The sequence below is a fragment of the Ischnura elegans genome, chromosome 4 (assembly GCF_921293095.1).
Source record: "Ischnura elegans chromosome 4, ioIscEleg1.1, whole genome shotgun sequence".
Taxonomy (NCBI): domain Eukaryota; kingdom Metazoa; phylum Arthropoda; class Insecta; order Odonata; family Coenagrionidae; genus Ischnura; species Ischnura elegans.
In genome coordinates, this window is record NC_060249.1 from 76787976 (window position 1) to 76808576 (window position 20601).

Here is a 20601-nt window from a genome sequence, read left to right on the forward strand (position 1 = left end):
AATAGGTAACAAACCTTCAGATCTTATTTAGTTTTCATAATGATAAAAATTAATTAATGCCTAACAATTACTAGAGAAAAATGCAATTACAAAGTACTGATCCTATAAAACGCGATGATTGCTAGATTAAAAAAAAAATCAAAATATAAGATATTTTCATTTTCTTGTCCCTTCCATGGATCACATAAATCTTCTCTAATTGCCAATCCACTAAACAAATTAGGCTAAAATGAGTTACAGGCACAGCCTAGCACAACAACAACGTACCATGCCTTGCTGAGTGGAACGCACTGTCCATGATAGTCGCGCCCAATAATATTTGAAGTGAGGATTTAAAGTCACTCATAGAATTTATTGGATGCACTCGAAATGTATTGAACGTAAAGAATTATTCTAGAACTTTCAAGGGATTAATGGGTCGTCTGATTCATATTAGCACTTCACCAAAGCATCTATTTTACTACGAATTAAATGTAAACCCATGAAGATTTCGAGCCAATGTTAGTAAAACAGCTTGTTGAACTGCAAGCAATATTAAGCACATAAAAAAATTCTTTCTCTTATAAAGAAGTGCGGTACTACCGCTGATAAGTAGGAAATGCTTGCACGGCCGAATAAATTGATATAAAGCCACGTCTCATTTGTGGTGTCTCAGATGCACCGCTGGATTTAAGAAAACTCAATATCCTACAAGCTTCAAGGACAAAGCAAGGTTCCTCATTTTAGATACCCTTCTCCCTCTAAACAGCTACTTTACTACGATTAACCTTGGAGGAAGAAGAGGGCGCAACTTGGCATGAATAACCTTACACGCGCGACAGTTGATGTGGAGACAGCCTCATCCACTTCTACGCTCTTCTCACCCCTATCTGTTCTAAGGCAGGAGCAATTAACAATTGCCTCCGGTTAATACGTGCCCGGAATAATTCGTAAAGGGGGAAACATGCAAGATAGAAGGGAAAGAGGGTGAGAGGAAGACGAGGCGGAGGCAAGTTTGGAAGCACATACAGGGACACGCGACACAAAGAGCGATCCAAGGGAGAAAACACGTGTTCCGCCGGTGTACGCGGGAGGAAGGAAGCGAGGGAAATAGTTGTAACCGAGTTTGCAGCGGGAATGGAGGAGAATGAGGAACAAGCAAAGTGACGCCTGGAAGGATTCTGATATTGGCTCAGCGAGGTTCAGAGAACGGAGCTGATGTATGTGAGCAGAAGAGGAAGTAAGAGAGGCTTGTTGTAAACGCATGAGATAAATATCTACATGATACGAAGCGATCCAACTCTAAGAGAGTTTTGAGAGGGGTCTCCCCGACATACATCAGGATACGTGTTACTATTACCACAGTGGGTTCGCTTCATAATTCAGGCAAAATAAGTAGATGTTTGAAAATAGTAAAAATAAATTACGACGAAAGTAATATATTCGATATTTATTCGTTACCTATATAGTTTAAAATAAAAAAATGAACGCGTAAGCCATCGCCCACTTTTCATGAGTCGGTGTAGTCATCGGTGTTTTGCCAGGGTCCAGGGAGAATGGCTTAGTGGGAGAAGGTATCGCTAACATAAGCGTATATAAAAATGAAGCATTTTGGTCCGATACCCTTGGCTGAGGAGTAGCGGACAAGCGTTGATTCGCCCGGCATGCGTTTGTGTCGCCATCAACTTACCTGAGAAAAGGTTAAGGCCGTTAATATTTCGCCGCGTACAGCTCGAGATGCAGACAATGCGACGGATCGGGAAGAAAAATGAAGATCTTTTTATTATAATTTGCTACAATTTGGGCATCGAATATATTTATTGGTAACATATATTTTTAATATAAGTACTAGCTCCTTAATTTTTTAGCTTGCAATACATTTCATCTGCCATCCAAAACGTCATAGAGAATTGTACGTATGATGTGATCCCAACGATCCGTATGCATTTTCTTGTGTCATATATATTTTACAGATAATTATGAAAATAAGGAGTCTATAAATTTTTCAAGCCAGCGGGAAACATTGTCAGACATTGAAAAGTGACGTGAGCCGCAGATAATGCTAATAATGTTTCCACAATAAATTATTATAATTGTGAATATATTTTCAGCAATACCTACTTACTATGAACAAGTAAATATCATTGATGTGCGCACGAAATTGTTGATTTTTGGAGCGAGGGTCGCACAGAATTGCTTCGAATGCCGAAGGCGGCCGCCGACCCCTGATGTATACACAGATCTAAGAAAAGAAAGAAAGAGCCAGTAGTACGGAGAGGGATATAGAAGAATGGAGAACACGTGCTCTCGAGAGAAGAGCTCAAAGATGGCAAGACTTGGATTTATAAAGTTGAGGAATGCTTCAAAAACTTCGGGCCACCGCTCTTTCCCTCGGCTGCAGCATTGTCCCGGAGGCGACACGAGTTTGCTTGGACCGTAGGAAATGAGAAAGCGGGAATGGTGCGCTGTGAAGGGTACGGGAAGGAGGGGCTTGGTAGAATAATGACTGTGGGATGCACTGGAATGCGGGAGAAATGCTTTGATGGGGGGGGGGGGGGGGGAGTTGCGTCGAAGGTCCTGAGGCGTAAGATGGAGGAAAGCGTGAGCACAGACATACACACGGACGATGAATGGGGGTGGAAGAACAGCAGCACACACTACGTGGGAACATTATCTCTCCAGCCCGTCTCATTCCTAGGGGGGTTTACCGCGTGTCTATTAGGCATAAACCGTGAAATACGTTCATTGAATCCTCAATTAACGACCTAAAGAGCCTGTACACGACCTTAAACTTTAATATCCGCAGCAAAATACCATTTGTTTTATGCAGCTACGCTCCTCCATGGATAATTTCTTCACTGAATGCTATTATTAAAGATTTTTGTCAAAGAAATTAGACTGCATTTTCGGCTTAATAAATTGCGAGGTCGGGTAAATTACTAAACAAATAAAATTAGAAAAAGTACAGTAGAAGCTTTAGTGAATAAACTTATCCATCTTAATGGCCACTGCCTGCGATCTACGAAGTTTAAACTTTGGCTCTCCAACTTCATCCACACGTAATACCGAAGGGAGTGCAAAAAATCTTGCCTTCCGCGCAGAACCATAAATTTTAATGAAACTAATAGACATTAACATCCCTCGTGCGTAGTTTCTCTCTCACCGGAGTAAATAATATGGTAATTTCTTGGTTTTGGCATGAAGGAATTCAGAACATAGGATAAGTGACATGATTCGTAAGTTAAGGAAATCAGTAAGGCTTTCCGAGTATATTCAAGACGTAAGCTACAGAGTAATCCTTCTTTATGATAACATCTCATTTCTTACGTTGAGATAGGGATTATAAGGGCTGAATCTTCTTGTAATAGACCAAAGCCAGTGAAATACATTCTCTCCAAGACTTGCAACTCAAAACCATGCTGCAGCAGCGGAATATCTGAGGGATTAAATTTGACTATGAAATGGGCAACAAAAGTACTTAGTGAGGAATATGACGATTTATGCATGAAAATAGTCTACCAAAACGATACTATAGAAAAGTTTCGAGGCTTGGTAACTTTCCCATCTATATGGACTTGCATCAATATAAACCTATATTTAAAAGTCGGGTTAGTACCTGAGAAACACCTAATAGTTTACAATAATTATCTATTTCTTTAAAGGGGCTTTTCAGAAGAGACAGACTTCGTTCTTTTAGGGAAACTTCATGCTTTGCTTCATGCATCATACAGGAACTACATGCTTACTTCTTCACTTAAAGACCGCATTGAATACCAATATCAAACATTGAACTTAGCATAAATATAACTATATTAAGCATTATTTCCAAGAAGGTTGTGATTTCAAATCAGTTAGATGATATTTTATTAATTCCAAAATATTAATAGTGTTTTTAAAAACAGTAATCACCAGCATTCCTGAAGGGAATACAAAAGGAAATGATGCTAAAATAAATACTTGCGAGCTCTACAATCTAGAATAAAATATTTTGCCATTTTATACAGACAGAATTTCCTCTAAAGCTTCGGCTTTACTCATAATTGATGAGTCAGTTAACTCGGTGGGAATGCTCCATTAACCTCTATTCTGCACACTATTGACGAATTTTATTTTACGCAAATCTCGATGAAAAAACAAAAATATATGTTTAACAATGCATGCATATACGCAGCATTATTGGTAATTTAATCTCGAATGAGAGTATTTTTTTCAATCACTCTCATTTAAGAATTAAGGGATGGATAAGCAGCATTTTAATTTCAATTCCGGGAGATTTCATCGTTTATTATTAACCTAAGGCGAAGTTTTAAAAAGTCACCATGAAAAAATGGTTGACGTGACAAATGAAAAGAATTCAAGAAGAGTCATGCAAATTAATAGAAAAGTCCCATTTCATAATGGAATGAAAATGAAATAAGTACATCACAAGGCGAATGTATGAAAAACGAGAGACACAAACAAAAAAGAGTGACGACAACAAGCACAAAAAAACAAAGTCATACAACGGAAACAGACTCGGAAGAATCGAAAGTACACACGGCGAAACGCAAACAACAAAAAATAAATCTAGAAGGCAAAAAAAGATGAGGGATAACGGTGAGGAAGTAGGGATACATTCAGCCCACCGGAAAGTGAAATTCGGACTGAAGTAGAGTTGAGCGAACCCATAGGCTTCGGCCTCCTGCAGAAAGACTGAGGGGAAGCCGCCGAAAAAGTTTCTTGGCTCCCCCGCATGGAACGCAATGGACTAAGAGGATCGGGAAGACTGAAGGAGCGGTTATGCGGTAGGGAAGGGTGGAGCTTGCGGGGGTTGGAAACCGGGGAAGCCGGGAGTGAAGATGTTAACGGGCGGAGTTTTTTTCACGGGGATGACTGGAACCACCGCAAGATCGTGGCGAAGGAAGACCGCTTCGGATACCGAGGCTCAGTTGGGAAAAACATCCTGGGATGCCGGCCCGCGAGGAGCCGAGCAGATAAGGAAAATGGCGCAGAAAGATTCTAAGGCTCTTGAGCGACAATTTGACGTCTGGAAGAATTCTCGGTTGAGGGATTCTTGGGAAGTTCAATGTGCTGAAGGTAGCAGGACGATGAATGGAAAGTAAGGGGAGGCAGAAATAAGGGTACAGAGATTAAGTAGGGTTCCCACTCAGACTAAATTATAAAATTCACGGTTTTTTCCATGTTTTCACGGTCTAAATTTCACCAAATTCTCGGTCTTTTGATAAGCCATTTTGGGAATAATATATTGATCACGTAACTAACACCGCCCGCACGTTAACTTATTTTTTGCAAAAACTTATTTTTATTAAAAAAAACATTAAAAACGCGTTCTTTGGGCCTTAAATTATTGCAAAAACATAAATTTAATTACTTGTTTTAATATTTTGGTAAATATAATAAGAGAACTAAGAAACCTTACATTTCCTATCAAAGTCCTCTAAAGGTGCATTTTTAAAAGTTTTTTTCTAGTTGTTTTCACTACAACTGACACAGACACTTTTTGCATGACTTTTGCTAGTGAACTGGTTGCACTCAGCACACACCACTGTTGTTTTTGTGTCTTTGTTTCGTGGACAAATGCTGCACCTTCCGGTCCTCCGGTTGGCTGCTCTTGGCGGCGGCGCTGGCACCTGAACACCCAGCCGGCTCGCTATAGCACTCCTAATACTTCTTCGAATGGTTGTATTATCGAGCCTTTCTTGCATCCACGGCTTCATGAGATCCTCTGATAGCGTGAAAAGAAATTCTAGCCTTGGTATCGGAGTCTGATTGGAAGAGTACATGTTGTCTCGATAGATTATGTTTGAGTTCACCCCGGCTCAGAGGAACGAGCCAACTCACTTAAAATGTCCTCCTCAGTTCGTAGTCTATCCATGACTAATACAGTGTAAAAACACTTCCGTAAAATTCCAAAAAATCTACGAAAACGAAATATACACGCTTGAATAAAAACTCACACTAACCGTACACTGGGGTACTCAGTGCCCCGAAAACGTTCCACCTAATGAATGCAATGTGCCACGGTCACAGCAAACACAGTAACTGACAGGTCGTAAAGGTAAAGTAAAAATCGAGGGAGCCGGCTGCGGCCAGTGTTGCCAAATTAAATTTACTGCAAAGTTAAAATTCCCAGGGGCACTGAGTGTACGGTTCCAGGGTTAACTAAAATTCGCCACTAACTAAACGTCGCCAATCGTTACCAAAATTAATGATAAAAGGTTTTGAGTGGGAAAATGGAGGGTGGTAAGGAAGTGAATTTTTCGACAGGATTAATGAACAGTTTGGTTACCGGTGTTCCAATCGCTGGCTTAAGGTCCGTGTATGGCATATTGACCAATAATTGCGCTTCGAACATACGTGTGCAGATTAATGCGTGGAGAGTGTCTGCGAGTGACTGACCTTGAAGTAATGATCGACGTATCGCTCTTTCTTTTGATCTGTAAATCGTAGGTCTACAATCAAGTTTGAGAGGTTTTTAAGGTTTTACGACGAAATTCACGGCTATCTCCAGGTTTCTTCGCGGTAGACGAAATTCACGGCTTATTCACGGTTTTAAGGTTTTAACGGTCGAGTGGGAACCCTGTTAAGGTATGTTAGAATACGTAGACTTTGACCAAGACACTATAATTAACATTGTGAAAGCACTTTTTTATTTCCACACTCGTTTATCTGTACCGAACTAGGTTTCGGGATCATAAAAATGGCATTAAAGGCCGAAACCTGGGTTGATAGAAATGAAGAATTGTGGAAAAAAACAACTGCTTTCATAATATTGAATACCAAATATCTCTACTGAACTATGCCGGAAACTATCATATTAGGCACTACAGGCTGTTCCACTAGTCTTGTGACATTTTTACCCCTAATTTTAATAACTTCGCCTCAATTTCAAAACATACCTCTATGAACTTTGACCCCCATTATGACCTCCGAAGGTAAAAATATCAACAATACGGATCTATGAACTGCGAAACTGACTTGGGTACCCTTTAAAACCTATGGTTTCACAAGTCGGTAGTCATGATGGCCCGATGTTTACCTCAATGACTTATGACAATCCGTATTAGCCTTGGATAGATAAGACGGGTATTTGGACAATACCAATGACTGGGACACCCTTTGAAACCTAAGGATCGACACTTTTGTTGGTATGCTATTCCTTTTGCTACCCCTATGGCCTTCATTGTGACCTTATAGGATCAACGTTTGAATTTTCGTAAATAAAGGTGTTACTTTTGGTTTCATCGTGTCCAAAAACCTAAGAATTGACATCTTGGGCAATGAAATTCAGACTTTTTTCTATCTCGATTTTTTAGAGCATTGAAACCCCATAAGGCCAATTCAAAGTTTTGGTTTGGACCCAAATTGTGAGGTCAAAATTTCAAAATCGTAAATTTTTGCTTGCACTCGACAAAACTCAGGACCTTTCCGTACACGACAACCGATTTTCATGATTGTTGCTCGTTGCTTGTTAATAAAATTAGAGGTTAGAAATGTTACACGACTAGTGTGGCAGTCTTTGTAAGTTACCCAATTGGATTCTCATCGAAATACGTCGTTTAATTTATGCCAGTCATTTCCCTTCTCAACGCGGTGTATTTAATAATAAAATCCCAAATTTTATTCCATCTCTAAACGCCCTTGAAGACAGCCATGGTACAAACGATTGGCAGCGATAGTAAGGCAGAGGCAGCTGCAAAGTGATTGGAACTCAAACTGTAAAAACCAAGGAGGACTAATTTTGGCGGATTAAAGAGTCAAATAACACAAAAGCGCTCAAGACAACTGTACAGCAAACAAGTGCTGAGGTCATCACTGAAACTTTAACCTTAGGTTTAGAGAAATAGGAAAAATTGAGCAAATTAAATAACTTGTAATATATTTCAATGAGATCTTGGTACTCATATTTTTCGTGAGTAGTGTAAGTGATGAAACTAGACTTTATAATCGAAATAAAAATAACATCGCGCAATCATGCTCATCCCGTGATCCGATATTTCTAAATTTCAAACTTGATCTCATGCGAAGAAGCCGAAAATATCTCTAGTTTACATCTATTCGGAGGGCGAAGTGGGAAAACCCACGATAGCACCGCCGCGCCGGTGCCTTATTAATCAGCCTAGTCCTATAGGAATGAGTAAGCTTCTCGAGAGGGTCATCAACTATAATGATTTTCTTCACTCGCTGATCGCGGATTACAGCATAGCTAAGCTCAAGGACGCGAGTGGCGACTTCTGTAAGCCAATATAAATGCGCGGTGGGTGACAACACATTTAGAGGCCAACTTGAGGATCCTCTTTTGTAATATTTGTGCTAATAGTAATGGTGCTGGAACACAGTGCTTACTCGAGTGCGCCTTTCAAGGTTCGCAGAAAATAAATAGTGAAATAAGCGGAAAGGATATGGTAAATAAACGGAGGGAAAAGGGAAGACACGGCTGGCAGATTTTGCGCGAGATTGATATCTTGGTAAAAAAAATTATGCAGCGTAAAATACTATTTTTATTAGTTACTTTGACCAATAACAATAAACTGCGGAAGTAATGGGTCTCATGCTTGAACTATTATGGTAATTATTCATTTACAAAGTTACATCGTTAATGTATTGATAGCTGCGTCCTACGAAACTATGCAAATTTCACGATGCAATCCATGGAGTCACTGTCGACCCCTACTTCATTGCTACAATGCGAGAGGGTATCGATTAATCTATAAAATAATTATGTTCCCGAAGGGCGAGGATGTAATATCAATAAGACGTCGCATGGGACGAAAGGTGGGGGTTAAAAAGTAACCTGATATGAATTAAATTGTATTCAACGGTGTTTGGCGAGATGTTGTGGAACATAATAATGATGATTGAAAATTAAAACATTGCGTATGTCCATAGTATTGTAATCTAATTGTAACAGTATGTACAGTGGACATAAGTACACAAAGTTTTAATTTTCAATTATCAAATGAATTAAATTATTAAAAGACGCAACTTAAATATTCACTACCTTGACTATCTTTTGAGATATAGGATATAAATTCAATTTTTGGCTAAAGTAGTCACGAAAGGAACAATCTATACCCGGGAGAACTCGCTGCTGCCGAAAAGTGTCGTTAAATTAACGGTATGGGCTCGTTCGGTGGCTAGAATTACAGCCACAACTGAAACGACAAAATAACACGCACGAAGCGAATCCACCTGGAAAGACAAACTCAACCGCGAAGATTCGAGAAAAAATTATTAGGCATTTGAATTAAACCAATCTCTTGAGCGCGTGGGTTTTGATGTTAATGTTTTGATGCTAATGTTCATCAAAACGTGGGGCAGGGGCCAAAAGATATCTGAAAACAGATGACGTGATCGGTGGACCAACAATAATTACCTAGAGGAGTGATTAAAAAAACAGTGAGAGCAAGCAAAATTCATGGAAGGATACGAGATGGAGCGTGAGAATTGTAACAATGAGGGCTCGATGACGCAGGAGAGCGCCGAGATGTAAGTACTGGAGAGAATACAAGGGGAGATAGGGTGGGCCCTCTCAAAGACTTCCGAGGTGGGAAGAAAGGCTAACGCGGAGACAAAGGAGGCGAGACGAGTAGCGAGAGAAGGAGGGCCAGGTGAGATGGAGGCGAAACAATGGTCGGGACGTGGGAAGCAGGCGAAGATGGGGAAGGGAAGGAAAGATGATTAATTAAGCACGGGGAAGGTGGAAATCTCGGGGCGAAAATGGGAGCACATGCGATAAGCTCCCACGCTCCATCTTTGGATGTCATTAACGGAACCGCACGGCGAAGTTCAAGAAAATGTCATTTTCTCAATCAAATAAAAATTACATCAAATATCATAGAATCAAGGTTGCAAGAGCAAGTAGGTACTTGTTTTTTTTTTCGTAAAAATGAAGGCATTTGTTTAAGAATTCCTTAAAATACAGCTCTGCCATAGTCGGGTCATTTTCTTAGGATTGAATACTCACAATTCACATGAAAATGGCAAAAAAAGACAAACATCGGCTAAGTGTGCTCAAAAAATATAAATGAAAAACAACAGCATATTTTTTTGGCAAAATATACAATGTTGAAATGCGAACGAGGAGAAAATGGGAATGATACGATAAGCTCTCGCGCTCCATCTTTGGATATCATAAAGGAACCACAGTGACCACAGGAGAACCACAGTGTATCATCAAATCAAAGTCACAACAGTAAGTGCCGAAGTTACATGAAAATTGAGAAATAAAATTTTATGAAAATAGTTCAAGGGTTCTTTGAAATATCAATTCATCACAATTCTTCATTCAATCGATTTATCACTATTCATAGTCGGGCTTTGAGCGCCTTCGATAAATACAAATAAAGGAATCGATAAAACTCATTTCAAGTATAAAAATTTCATAAAATTCTGCATAGCACACTCAAATGCTAGGTAGGTATATTGTTTGGTATCCACTGAGGATCGAATATTCCGAACTCGCCTGAGAATGGTGTCCAAAGTTCAATATCAATTAAATGTGCCCAAAAATTATGAATGTATAACAACAGCGTATACAACATTAAAATGCCTTATCAAGATAAATTTGGAGGAAGTGGAGTGCTAGCGCTCATGATGTCACTAGTTGAGTCATAAGCACAAAAATTGCGATGAAAGGTCAAATGAGCAAAATTGTAATATTTCTCAAAATACAGTTTAAGATAAAATGAATGCTACATATGATACATTTCCCTGGGATTTTGAGTGTGCCACACAAAATTTCATTCTTCAAATGTTTTTTCTCGATTTCCTTAAGTGCTTTGAGTCTTAATGTCAGTCAATATTCCTCCCAAGAGGATGAGATTTATTCTCAGATTTTAACAGCAGAAACCACAAGCTATTTCAAAAAAAATATTAATAATTTAGAACAAATTCACACTGGCTGTATTGATTTGAGTGTGAAGACCCGCAAATTTATGGATCAGAGCTCACCAAGAGATTTCCAAGTAGCATCAATAAAACTGCAGGGGAATGACGGGGACGATTGTGCGGAGATTCAACCTGCGACAGCGGGTGCTCAGGCGCTCTAGCAAGCGGCTTAGGAGGGCATAAACGGGCGTCGCACTCTTGTGAAAGACTTGGGCGGGATTATTTCTCCCATCGCCTCCCACAAGAGGGACAGGAAGAAGCGGAACTGAGACCGTTCGGACACCTCGTTAGATCCGTCATGACACCGTCTGCCAGCCCCGACTCAAGACAGTAGGTATCCAAGGAAACCAAATAGAGATCTGGCAAAATGCCGCAGCGAAAAAGGAAGCCATAGAAGACTGTCCAACATTTCAAGAAAAAATAACAAAAGGTACTTTACCGTTATTTTACTCGCAGATAAACTTACCACGAATCGGGTATAATTCTCAATTATTTTATTTATTCATAGTTGTTCAATGTTCGCCCATCATACACATAATCATTGAGTGAAAAATCCATAACAGTAAATCTTTTGTATTTACCCTATAATTATGCCAAAAAATAATAACACTAAATAAATTGGTCTCAGTCGCGTAAAACAAACAATTCAATCTAAATCACTTCAGAAATAGCTTCTTGAAAAAATAGTATTTCCTTATGCATAAGTCCAGTTCGTTGGAATCAACGTTGTAGGTATGTTAGATACCTACATACTTTGCATTGGAGAAGTTGCTATATTTGTACTCATCCTTGGTACGTAAAACGGTAATTTTATGCTTAAGTACTCGGATCATGGCCTTTTCGTCAACTTTTGTCAAACATCTTTCATTCCTCACCGATTCATTTAACTGTATTAGTTTTATTTATGACATGGCATCCGTATTTATGCCAAATTGCGCACACGCGTTGACACAAAAAAAATCACAAGCAGTAAAAATAAAAATCACCTTAGACAGAAAAACTATTTGAGTTTGGAATCTTAAGCGGAAATAAAGTCTGTCATCCGGCATAAAACCCGAGAATTAGGAAAAGGAATGACGTTACTAGTACCTACCACATAGGGGAAGTTGTAAAGGACTAGGAGTTCGGAATACGGATAAGTTAATATAGGCTCTGAGGAGAGTTCAAGGCGAGCATGGAGTTTTCATTCAGAGCTAATATACCCAACTGGGAACAATAATAAGAAATGAATTAGAATCAGAGCTGTGATTAAAGTTAAGGTTAATGGAAGATGGCTGAAGCTTTACACCCAAACTAGTAGAGCTTGGAGACCAGAGCTCATAAAAACGATTACGTCAACATTAGTTCACGCAGGAAAATACATGAAATTCACTGTTTTGACCAAGTTAAAATTATAAAAAAGTTAAAACAGAAACGGGGCAAATAATTGTAGTTACTTCAATAAAATCATATCCGACTTAAGGGAAAAGATGCTTCTTTTACTCTTCCTTTCAAAAGATATCTTCAAAATATATATTTATACAAAAATGCCGATTTCTGATTAAATAGCGTTCTGTAAATTATGTGGCACTTGCCAGTAATAACAGCTCGACCTCTGCAGGTGCCGTTGTTTATTAAGAAAGAATTGAATAATAACTCATTCTGATTTATGAAGATAGCACTCGTAACGCGAGTAGAGCTGAAATCAAACTTGGTTACCATTATCCTTTATCTCCATCATCATATGGCACGCTAGGAACTCAAGTACTGCGCGCTATTCCCCTACGATTCCCTATAGTTCGTAAAAAAAGTAAATAATATTGGGACAACGCTCGAGAAAGGACAGCGATATTCCGTTAATTTTTTTCCTATGCTAGAAAATTGAAGGATAAAATATGGCCAATGACGTAAGGTATGTTAATGGCAAATATTGAGAGACATTATATTGGACAGTCAAGGAGTTAACGATGAGTGGATTGATGGAAAAAGAAAGTAGGTAAGTGAGAGAAAGAAATCCAAAGGCGGGCGTGCGGGCTGCGAGAGAGAAGGTTTTGAAGGTAGAAACAGAGACAGACAGATGGAGACAGAGAGACAGCCGGAACAGCAAAGAATAAAAAGGACTTGAGCGTCAACTTATGACATTTGTTGAGGGAAGAGGAGCGAGGAGGAACCAGCTGAATTATTAAGGCGGAATTAAATTGGCAAGAGCACGGAGGAAGTTGAGTGGGCGAAGGCGAGTAGGCGAAGAGGAATGGGCATATAAAGAGCTTGAGGCAAAGAAGTAGAGGGAGAAATACGGACGAATGAGTGTTGGGTTGGATGAGGGAATAGACATGAAAGCCTTCCACTTCCCGAATACTCAGTTCCTCAAAACCCTTGATAGATCAACCCTCACTGGGAGTATCAAAGGGTGGGTCTCGGGAGATGGAGACTTTCGGTTAGACTCAGTTGGAGATATCTACATACTACCCCGCAAGGTGCCTCAATTGGCGTATGGTAGGGGGATGTTTATAAAAAAAAGTGAGCGCTCTAACGAAATTACGCCTCGTGTTATTTAATGTCTTATATCTTTTGGGGGAAAAAAAAATTCCCATACCTATCCGTTCGGAAAAATCGTATTTCGTTTTTATTTTATTTGTATTTTAATTTGCCGTTTCTGTCAGACCTGGGAATGTAAATGGGTTCTGGTATGATATTGTCGGTGTCACTGAAAAAGATATCCATTTACATTAGCTCAAGATATTGAAATGTCCATTAGTTTCATGAATAAATACCCTTTTTTCAGGTAGTAACTTGTGCTAACTCCTCCGCAGCATTACATATTAACTATTATTAAGCTACTGCCAATATCCCCTGGAAATCTACCCTAAAATACCGAATAACTTAATACTTGAAAAAATATATTTTATTTCAGGTTATCAAAGAAATTAAGTGAACAATATGATGTAATTAATAGCGTAAAGTGCAAAAATATCCATATGAATAAATAATTCAAGGTGATTACTAAGAATCCATAATGATTAACTAGGGCCAAACGTAGATAATTAAATGAAAAGATTCATTCCAAGCGTTATCATAGATTAAGTATCTTTCTTTTACTATTTTCTGGATTTTTAAGAGTTGATTAATCTACTTAAAATTAACAATCACACTTGAGAGCTCTAACACGATTGTGGCGCCATTTCCTTAGCATCAGAGTTTCTAGAAATACATTATCTATAGTATAATAAGTTGTAAATTAAAATTAAAATATCTTAATATCCTTAAAGACAAGAATCTACACACCTATTATTAAGAATCTGATGAGCTCTATTCTCGCCCATCAAGCCAACCACAAGGCATTGGCTCAAGTAAGTGACACGAGTTCATCGATGCGACCAAAACGCCGAGCGAAAAGTTAGGTGACGAAAATTTAAACCAACCCAGATCGCAACAAAAATTACTTTAAATCCAGCTATTTTTTTTTTTGCAAAATTTTGGTTTAATCAAATAAACATATCTCGCACAAATCTCATACGGTTGAGTTTGATATAAAATCGTTTTTGGCTTAATTTTGTGGAATAATGATATAACCGTGATTAAAGCACAAATGGTAATATCCACACTATTTTCTTATCACTTAACCGACCATGGTTTCGACACTTGGTGTCATTTTCATGGTCAAAATTTGAAAATGACACCAAGTGTCGAAACCATGGTCGGTTAAGTGATAATAATAAGGTGTGCATATTATCATTTGCGCTAAAATCATGGTTGAGTTTCACTTCAAAGTATGGGGCCCTTTCCTTTCCCTGGGCTCCCACGCGCCACTGAGGATTTAGTTTTGGGGTATTCCTAGGCTGCACTCAAGACTTGATCCCGGGTTGCTTCGATAATGAGACAACGATCTACAACCTGGGCCACCACTCTCACTCAAAAATAGAATTATCACTTAGAAATACAAAAATAGAATGACTACTATTGATTACTTGGTTCGAACATATTTTGCCTCTTGACTCAAATGAGACCTCTCTTGATTATTTCAAATGGACCAAAAGATTAAAAAATAGGCCACACGGTTTCCATAAGAGATGTTCAGACCTTACGAAAGATTACGTCGTAAAATACGTAGAAAATTTGAGATTTAAGGTTATGGGGGATATGCAAAAGAGACGAAGTCCGTGAGGTCATGGCAGGGTAAATGGCTAAGATATGTTACCAATGTAGATGACTTGCATTACCATGCTATATAAGACTAATCGGCTCCTCGTGGATCATGTGTAACGTAACTGACCCTTGCAAAGAAAAGAACAGGACCCCCTCCATATTTATAGTTGAACACACTGAAATACATTAAGATCATATGGCAAGTATTAAAACTGGGAAAAAAAACCGCAAAATTAGCCCACCATTGCAAATCTTTCACCCGCTGACACCAATGTCAGAATATAGACTCAAAATCATATACTACGTGAGGTAGTAAACCATAATTGATGAAATTAAGGATTATTTAATCGGCAGTTGAAAATGTTGTCACCCTCCACCCATTTAAATGTGTTAACGAAAGCCATTACTCGCGTCGATGACGGCAGAGCTATCCGCATTAAACGGATAAAATTATCTGTAGTTAGGAATGCTCACCGAAATTTATTAGGTGCGCTCCTAAGTTCCCGCAGTTTGCAAATAGATGGCTCTAGCAGTGATTACAGGTTGATTTTTACTTATCGGAAACGTCATCAACTAAGCTTAGACATTTGGTAAACAAAACACTTCACGACAATGGTGAGTTTGTGTTGGCTTCAAATCCTTATTGATGCGTGAAAATGTCCGAGTAATTGCCAAGTAACCGTCATTTGCAAGAAGAGTTGATTTTCTTCTTCAATTCGAATGAAACGGCAGTCGAAGCGAATCGAGGGCTCCAAAAAGTTTTCGGAGATCCTGCTATAAGTTAAACAACGTGCCGTGATTGGTTACGTAGCTTCAAAGACGGTCATTTCAACGTTGATGACAGTCCGCGTAAAGGAAGAACGAAAACCTTCGAATACGCTGAAATTTAGGCGTTGCTCAATGAAGATCCATGCCAAACTCAAGAAGAGCTCGCCTCAGCATTAAGAGTTACTCGCCTAGGTCGTTCCAAGCGGTTGCATGCAATAGGAGTGATTCAAAAGTAAGGAACTTGGGTATTTTATGATTTGAAGCCAAGGGACGTTGAGCGACGTTTTTTCACCTATGAAAAACAGCTTAATCGTCAAAAAAGAAAGGTTTTCTTCATCGCATCATGACTGGTTATGAGAAATGGATTTATTACAGAAACTTAAAGGGAAGAAAGTCTTCGGGACTGCGTGATCATAGCTCTGAGTCGTCAGCTTGGCCGATATTCACGCTGCGAAGGTTATGCTGTGTGTTTAGTGGAACCAGGTTGGCATTATTTACAATGAAACTACTACTTTCGAAACCTGAGAAAAACATTACTGGGGAACGGTATGGACTCCAAGTGATACGATTCTGATTACGAGTACCGTGCGAAAAACGCCCAAAATACGAGCATAGGCACGACAAAGTGATTCTACAGCTTGATAACGCCCGACCTCATGTTGCCAAACCCGTCACGGATAATTGGACTCATTTCATTCTATGCCCCACGACTGACAAGTTCCACCGGTGAAAAGCTTGGAGGCGTGTCTGGTTGCCTCGGCTGATAGAGGCCTTATTTCCGGCTTAACTTTGTGGAATCACGCTTAGGGAAAAAAAATATTCCCTCTATACAATCATTTTCAGTAATTTTCTGCATACTACCCCAAAGGCCGCCTCAATATGCCTGGGGAGTTAGGACACCTACATATATAATCCTCTATAATGCGGGGAAAAACGAATACCCATACCTATCTGCTCGGCAAATTATCTCTCTTAATTTATCGTTTCTTTCGGGCCTAGAAATGTAATGGGGTTCTCATAATATTTAAGCACCCTCGAGTATCATTCATTGGTCCTCAATAACTGCTTTCAGGAAGATTTTTTCCGGCTTAACTTGGTGGAACGGCAATATAGGAAAATAAAATTCAGTTTACACCACCTTCAATAATCATCTACATGCACATAATACCCCGTAAGCCACCTCAATATGCGTATGGCGGGGGTGTTAGGACACCAGCCGTTTAAATACATAAAGGAAATGCTAGTGTAACGAAATTACGCCTAGCATTTATTTAATTCCTCTATCGTCGGTCGGTAAGTCGGTAAAAACTTGAGTGTTGGTATTCAAGGCAAGGTGCATCGTTTGCCTTTACGTCACCAAGAGCATACCGGAACGGACGCGGATGCGACTGGACTAGCAAAATGGGTAACGATGCACCTCGCACCCAGTGACAGGGTCAGAGGGGGCAGAAGCAAAAATCGCAAAAGTTTTCTTTAAACCCATGAAAAATCGAATAAATAATAATATAGTAAGATGAAACTAATTTTTTCTAGATAATTTAATTAACTAATGAATGGATATTTTCATTTTCTTAAAATTTCGGTTTCATTCACCTTTTCCATGCTAATATCACAACTTGAACGACTACGGCTTGCCCTCCCCCCCCTAGTTTTGATCTAAGGTACGCCCTTGGCACCTTACCTTGAGTACCAATCCTCCAAATTTTAGAGACCCGGCCCCATCAATAAAATGGGCCTCGTGTTTGCCTAAATATAATTGAAAATTACCCACGTATCCACGCTCCGCTCTCGCAAAATGTATACGACCATGGCTTCCATACTTAGGCCATTTTCAATAAATTGATGACATAAGTGTCGAAGATAAATGATCGATGGCTGAAGATTGGTAGATGATAAAATGCCAGTGTGGAACTTAAAAAGTGAATATTTGTCTCCTATGTCTCTAAATTGAAAATGTCCTGGAGGTGGCAAGATGCAAAGGGTCATGTAAAATAGGAAGGGTACCTTTAAGGTGGCTGAGTACTTTTGGCAAACGAAAAAATCGTCTATAGCTGAACACGTGCTACAGAAACATTCCCAAGAACATTACAATAGTTTAACTAATAACTTCAGGCTTTACTTTGTGAAACCTCTCCATATTGGAATTAAGGAAATAAAACTTTGTAAGGTTCACTGATTGTTTAATTAAGGGCACGACCCGGGTTTCGTAACTTAGTCACCTGACGATGTAACTAAGTTACGAAACCCGAGTCGTGCCCTTAATTAAACAATCAGTGAACCTTACAAAGTTTTATTTCCTTAATTCCAATTACAATAGTTTATTTCTGTGGGGCACTAAACATTCTCTTACCGCGTATTTAAATATGTTTAATGAAGCCCTCAATCGTGGTACATGCGATGGAGCGATTCTAATTTCACGGGAACTAATAATTTGGGATGGTAACTGAATTTTACACTCGAGGTGATATAATAATTCGAATTCAAAACTATTAAATTATATTCCTGGCGTAGGGAAAAATTCTATAGCAAAAACAAATGGATTGCAACGCCAGTCCAAAGCTCCATGCATTATTTTAAACCCAATCAAAGTAACCGAAGTTTAAGCATAAAGACGTATTCCACGAGACGGAATTGGGCTTCCTCTTGGTATTCCTATCAGTAACAACATCAAACCATTGAAATCAATCCTGAAAAATCGTACGCTCATATGTTCATGTCTTCATTGTCACACTGAAAGATACTTGCTCCTAATTGTTGAAGCAATTTAAGTGTAACTTATATCCATAGTGTCTTGTGAATCATAACCAAATGCAATTAAAAACTATGCATCATATTTTAATAAATAGTTTACCGTTTCCAAGCATTAATATTTTCTTCATACGAAGAAAAATAAGCATATATATGTACGCAGCAAGTCCATAATCATAAACATTTTATAAATAGCAGATTTTCAAGCTGTTTGACCCGAAATTTTACTTATAGCCTTCTGATTTATTGTCATAATTGACTAGAGAGTAATGCAGGTGATCGCAAATGGAGTTATAGTAACCATGTCATAGTGAATATCAAACCAGGTCATGATGTCAAAAAATACATCTATAAAATTTCAGAATATATCAATTAGATGTGCGAATTTCATGATATTCAAGGAATAAAAATTCCGTAAATCAACCTTAGGTGCTTGAATAACGAAAATTTTCATTCATATTCCCGTGTCAAAGTCTTGAATTGCATTTAAGATTTCAATTGATTAATACTGGTAGAACTCACAAAAGATACCGTTTCGAATGTTTCAAATATGGGTAGATGTCTCTGGTTGATTAAATTCTTTTTTCCGATAGTGAATTTTCATTCGCCTGATTCCATTGGGAAATATTTTACTAAAAAATGAAATTAGAGCCCTTCCCTTTCACCGTGAACGTGACCGCGGAAAATATTCGCATAACATATCAATGGAGACTATTTTTTTAACCGTAGCTGTAATTCATTTATTCAGTGGTTTGAAGAACATTTCAGTTCAAGAGAAAGGTAAGCATTATGAATGAATTTTCAAAGAGCGGATCAGAAAAAAATAACCTTAATGGAATTGGCGATTCTGCATACTTTTGACATGCTCTCCGTTCACCTATATAGAGATCACTGCTTTAAATATATTAAAGCAAAATATACATTTTGGACTTAAATTCAAAGCCAGCCTGCACACTATGGGAAATGTGCTATTGTTCGTCAATTAACCTGAAAACAAAACCCTCTGCTTTGATTAAATTAATAGTGAGAAGTCATTAAAATTCAACATAAATCCCTAGGAACATATCGTTCTCCAAACTGAATAGGGACTTAATGGATAGTAAAAAATTAACTAATGTATTATCCATTTATCTTATTCAGATGTCGTTACAACAATTTTTGTCGGCAACCGTGACAAATAATTAAAGAAGGAAAAGTATTCTCCTCGTTCAAATAGACATATTCACGAAAAAATAAAAGTATGCATGGACGTGCACTAGCGTAAAATAAAATTAAAATCCAGTCATCAACGACTTTAGGATATAGGAACCCCCACGTGAAAACTTTACACATCTGGGTAAGGAAATAATCTTACTTTACCTCCCATAGTAACCATTTTATGAGAATGAAAAGAATTAGAAGTGGTATAGCATCACTCGGAAGCTATTTCCCAAGGTCATATTCCATACCTACACATAAAGGCCGTTTTTAACACCGGAGTCATCCCCTTTCAATACCTGCGCGTGAAACAATGATTTCGACAGCTTTCATTCACATTCACTAAATCGTTCCTTCATTTTTTCCTCAGCTGCGCACACCGTAGCTTACCTCTGAGACCCGTGGAGTACTTGAAGCCCGTGGCAGAGGGATCATGGTGATATAGCGGCGGCCAGTTCCTAATATCTCCGTCAGGGTGCTCGAGCGTCGCATTGTTCTCCTCCCCCGGAAGGATCTCGTCCAGCGACTGAGATGATGGGCTTAAATCTTCAGGACTAAAGGCCTCTCCAGCTGAAAATAGAAAATGAAAAAAGCGTAGAGTCATGGCAGTCAAGGCTTAACCTATTTTTGCGACCCCTATCAAAAAAAATAATCAGAGCATTCACCAAACCCGTTTCAGGATGCAAGGCCATTCCAACGAAAAAGTTCCATTATTCCAAAATATTCTAACATTTTGATCTTGTAATTTATACCTGAAGATGATGCATAGAACCTCATTGTGATTTAAATCCAGGCATGAGGATCATTTGATTACACTTTTTGACTACAATAAAAGACTATTCTATTTTACTCCACGTGCGTCCGCGTATACTTTGTGAAACCTTCTGGCAAGTT

The 20601-nt window shown here is 38.7% G+C and overlaps 1 protein-coding gene across 3 annotated transcripts in view; it reads right to left on the bottom strand.

Moving 5' to 3' along the window:
• The window catches only part of LOC124157683 (roundabout homolog 2-like), a 984420-nt gene that overhangs the window by 320313 nt on the left and 643506 nt on the right, over positions 1-20601 (bottom strand). For all 3 annotated transcript variants that reach the window (XR_006864642.1, XM_046532623.1, XM_046532622.1), the window contains one exon: positions 20098-20277. Coding sequence is in view for 2 of the 3 variants with exons in the window: in XM_046532623.1 (XP_046388579.1) it covers positions 20098-20277 (180 nt within the window). In the remaining variant the exon portion in view is untranslated. The remainder of the gene's footprint in view (positions 1-20097; positions 20278-20601) is intronic.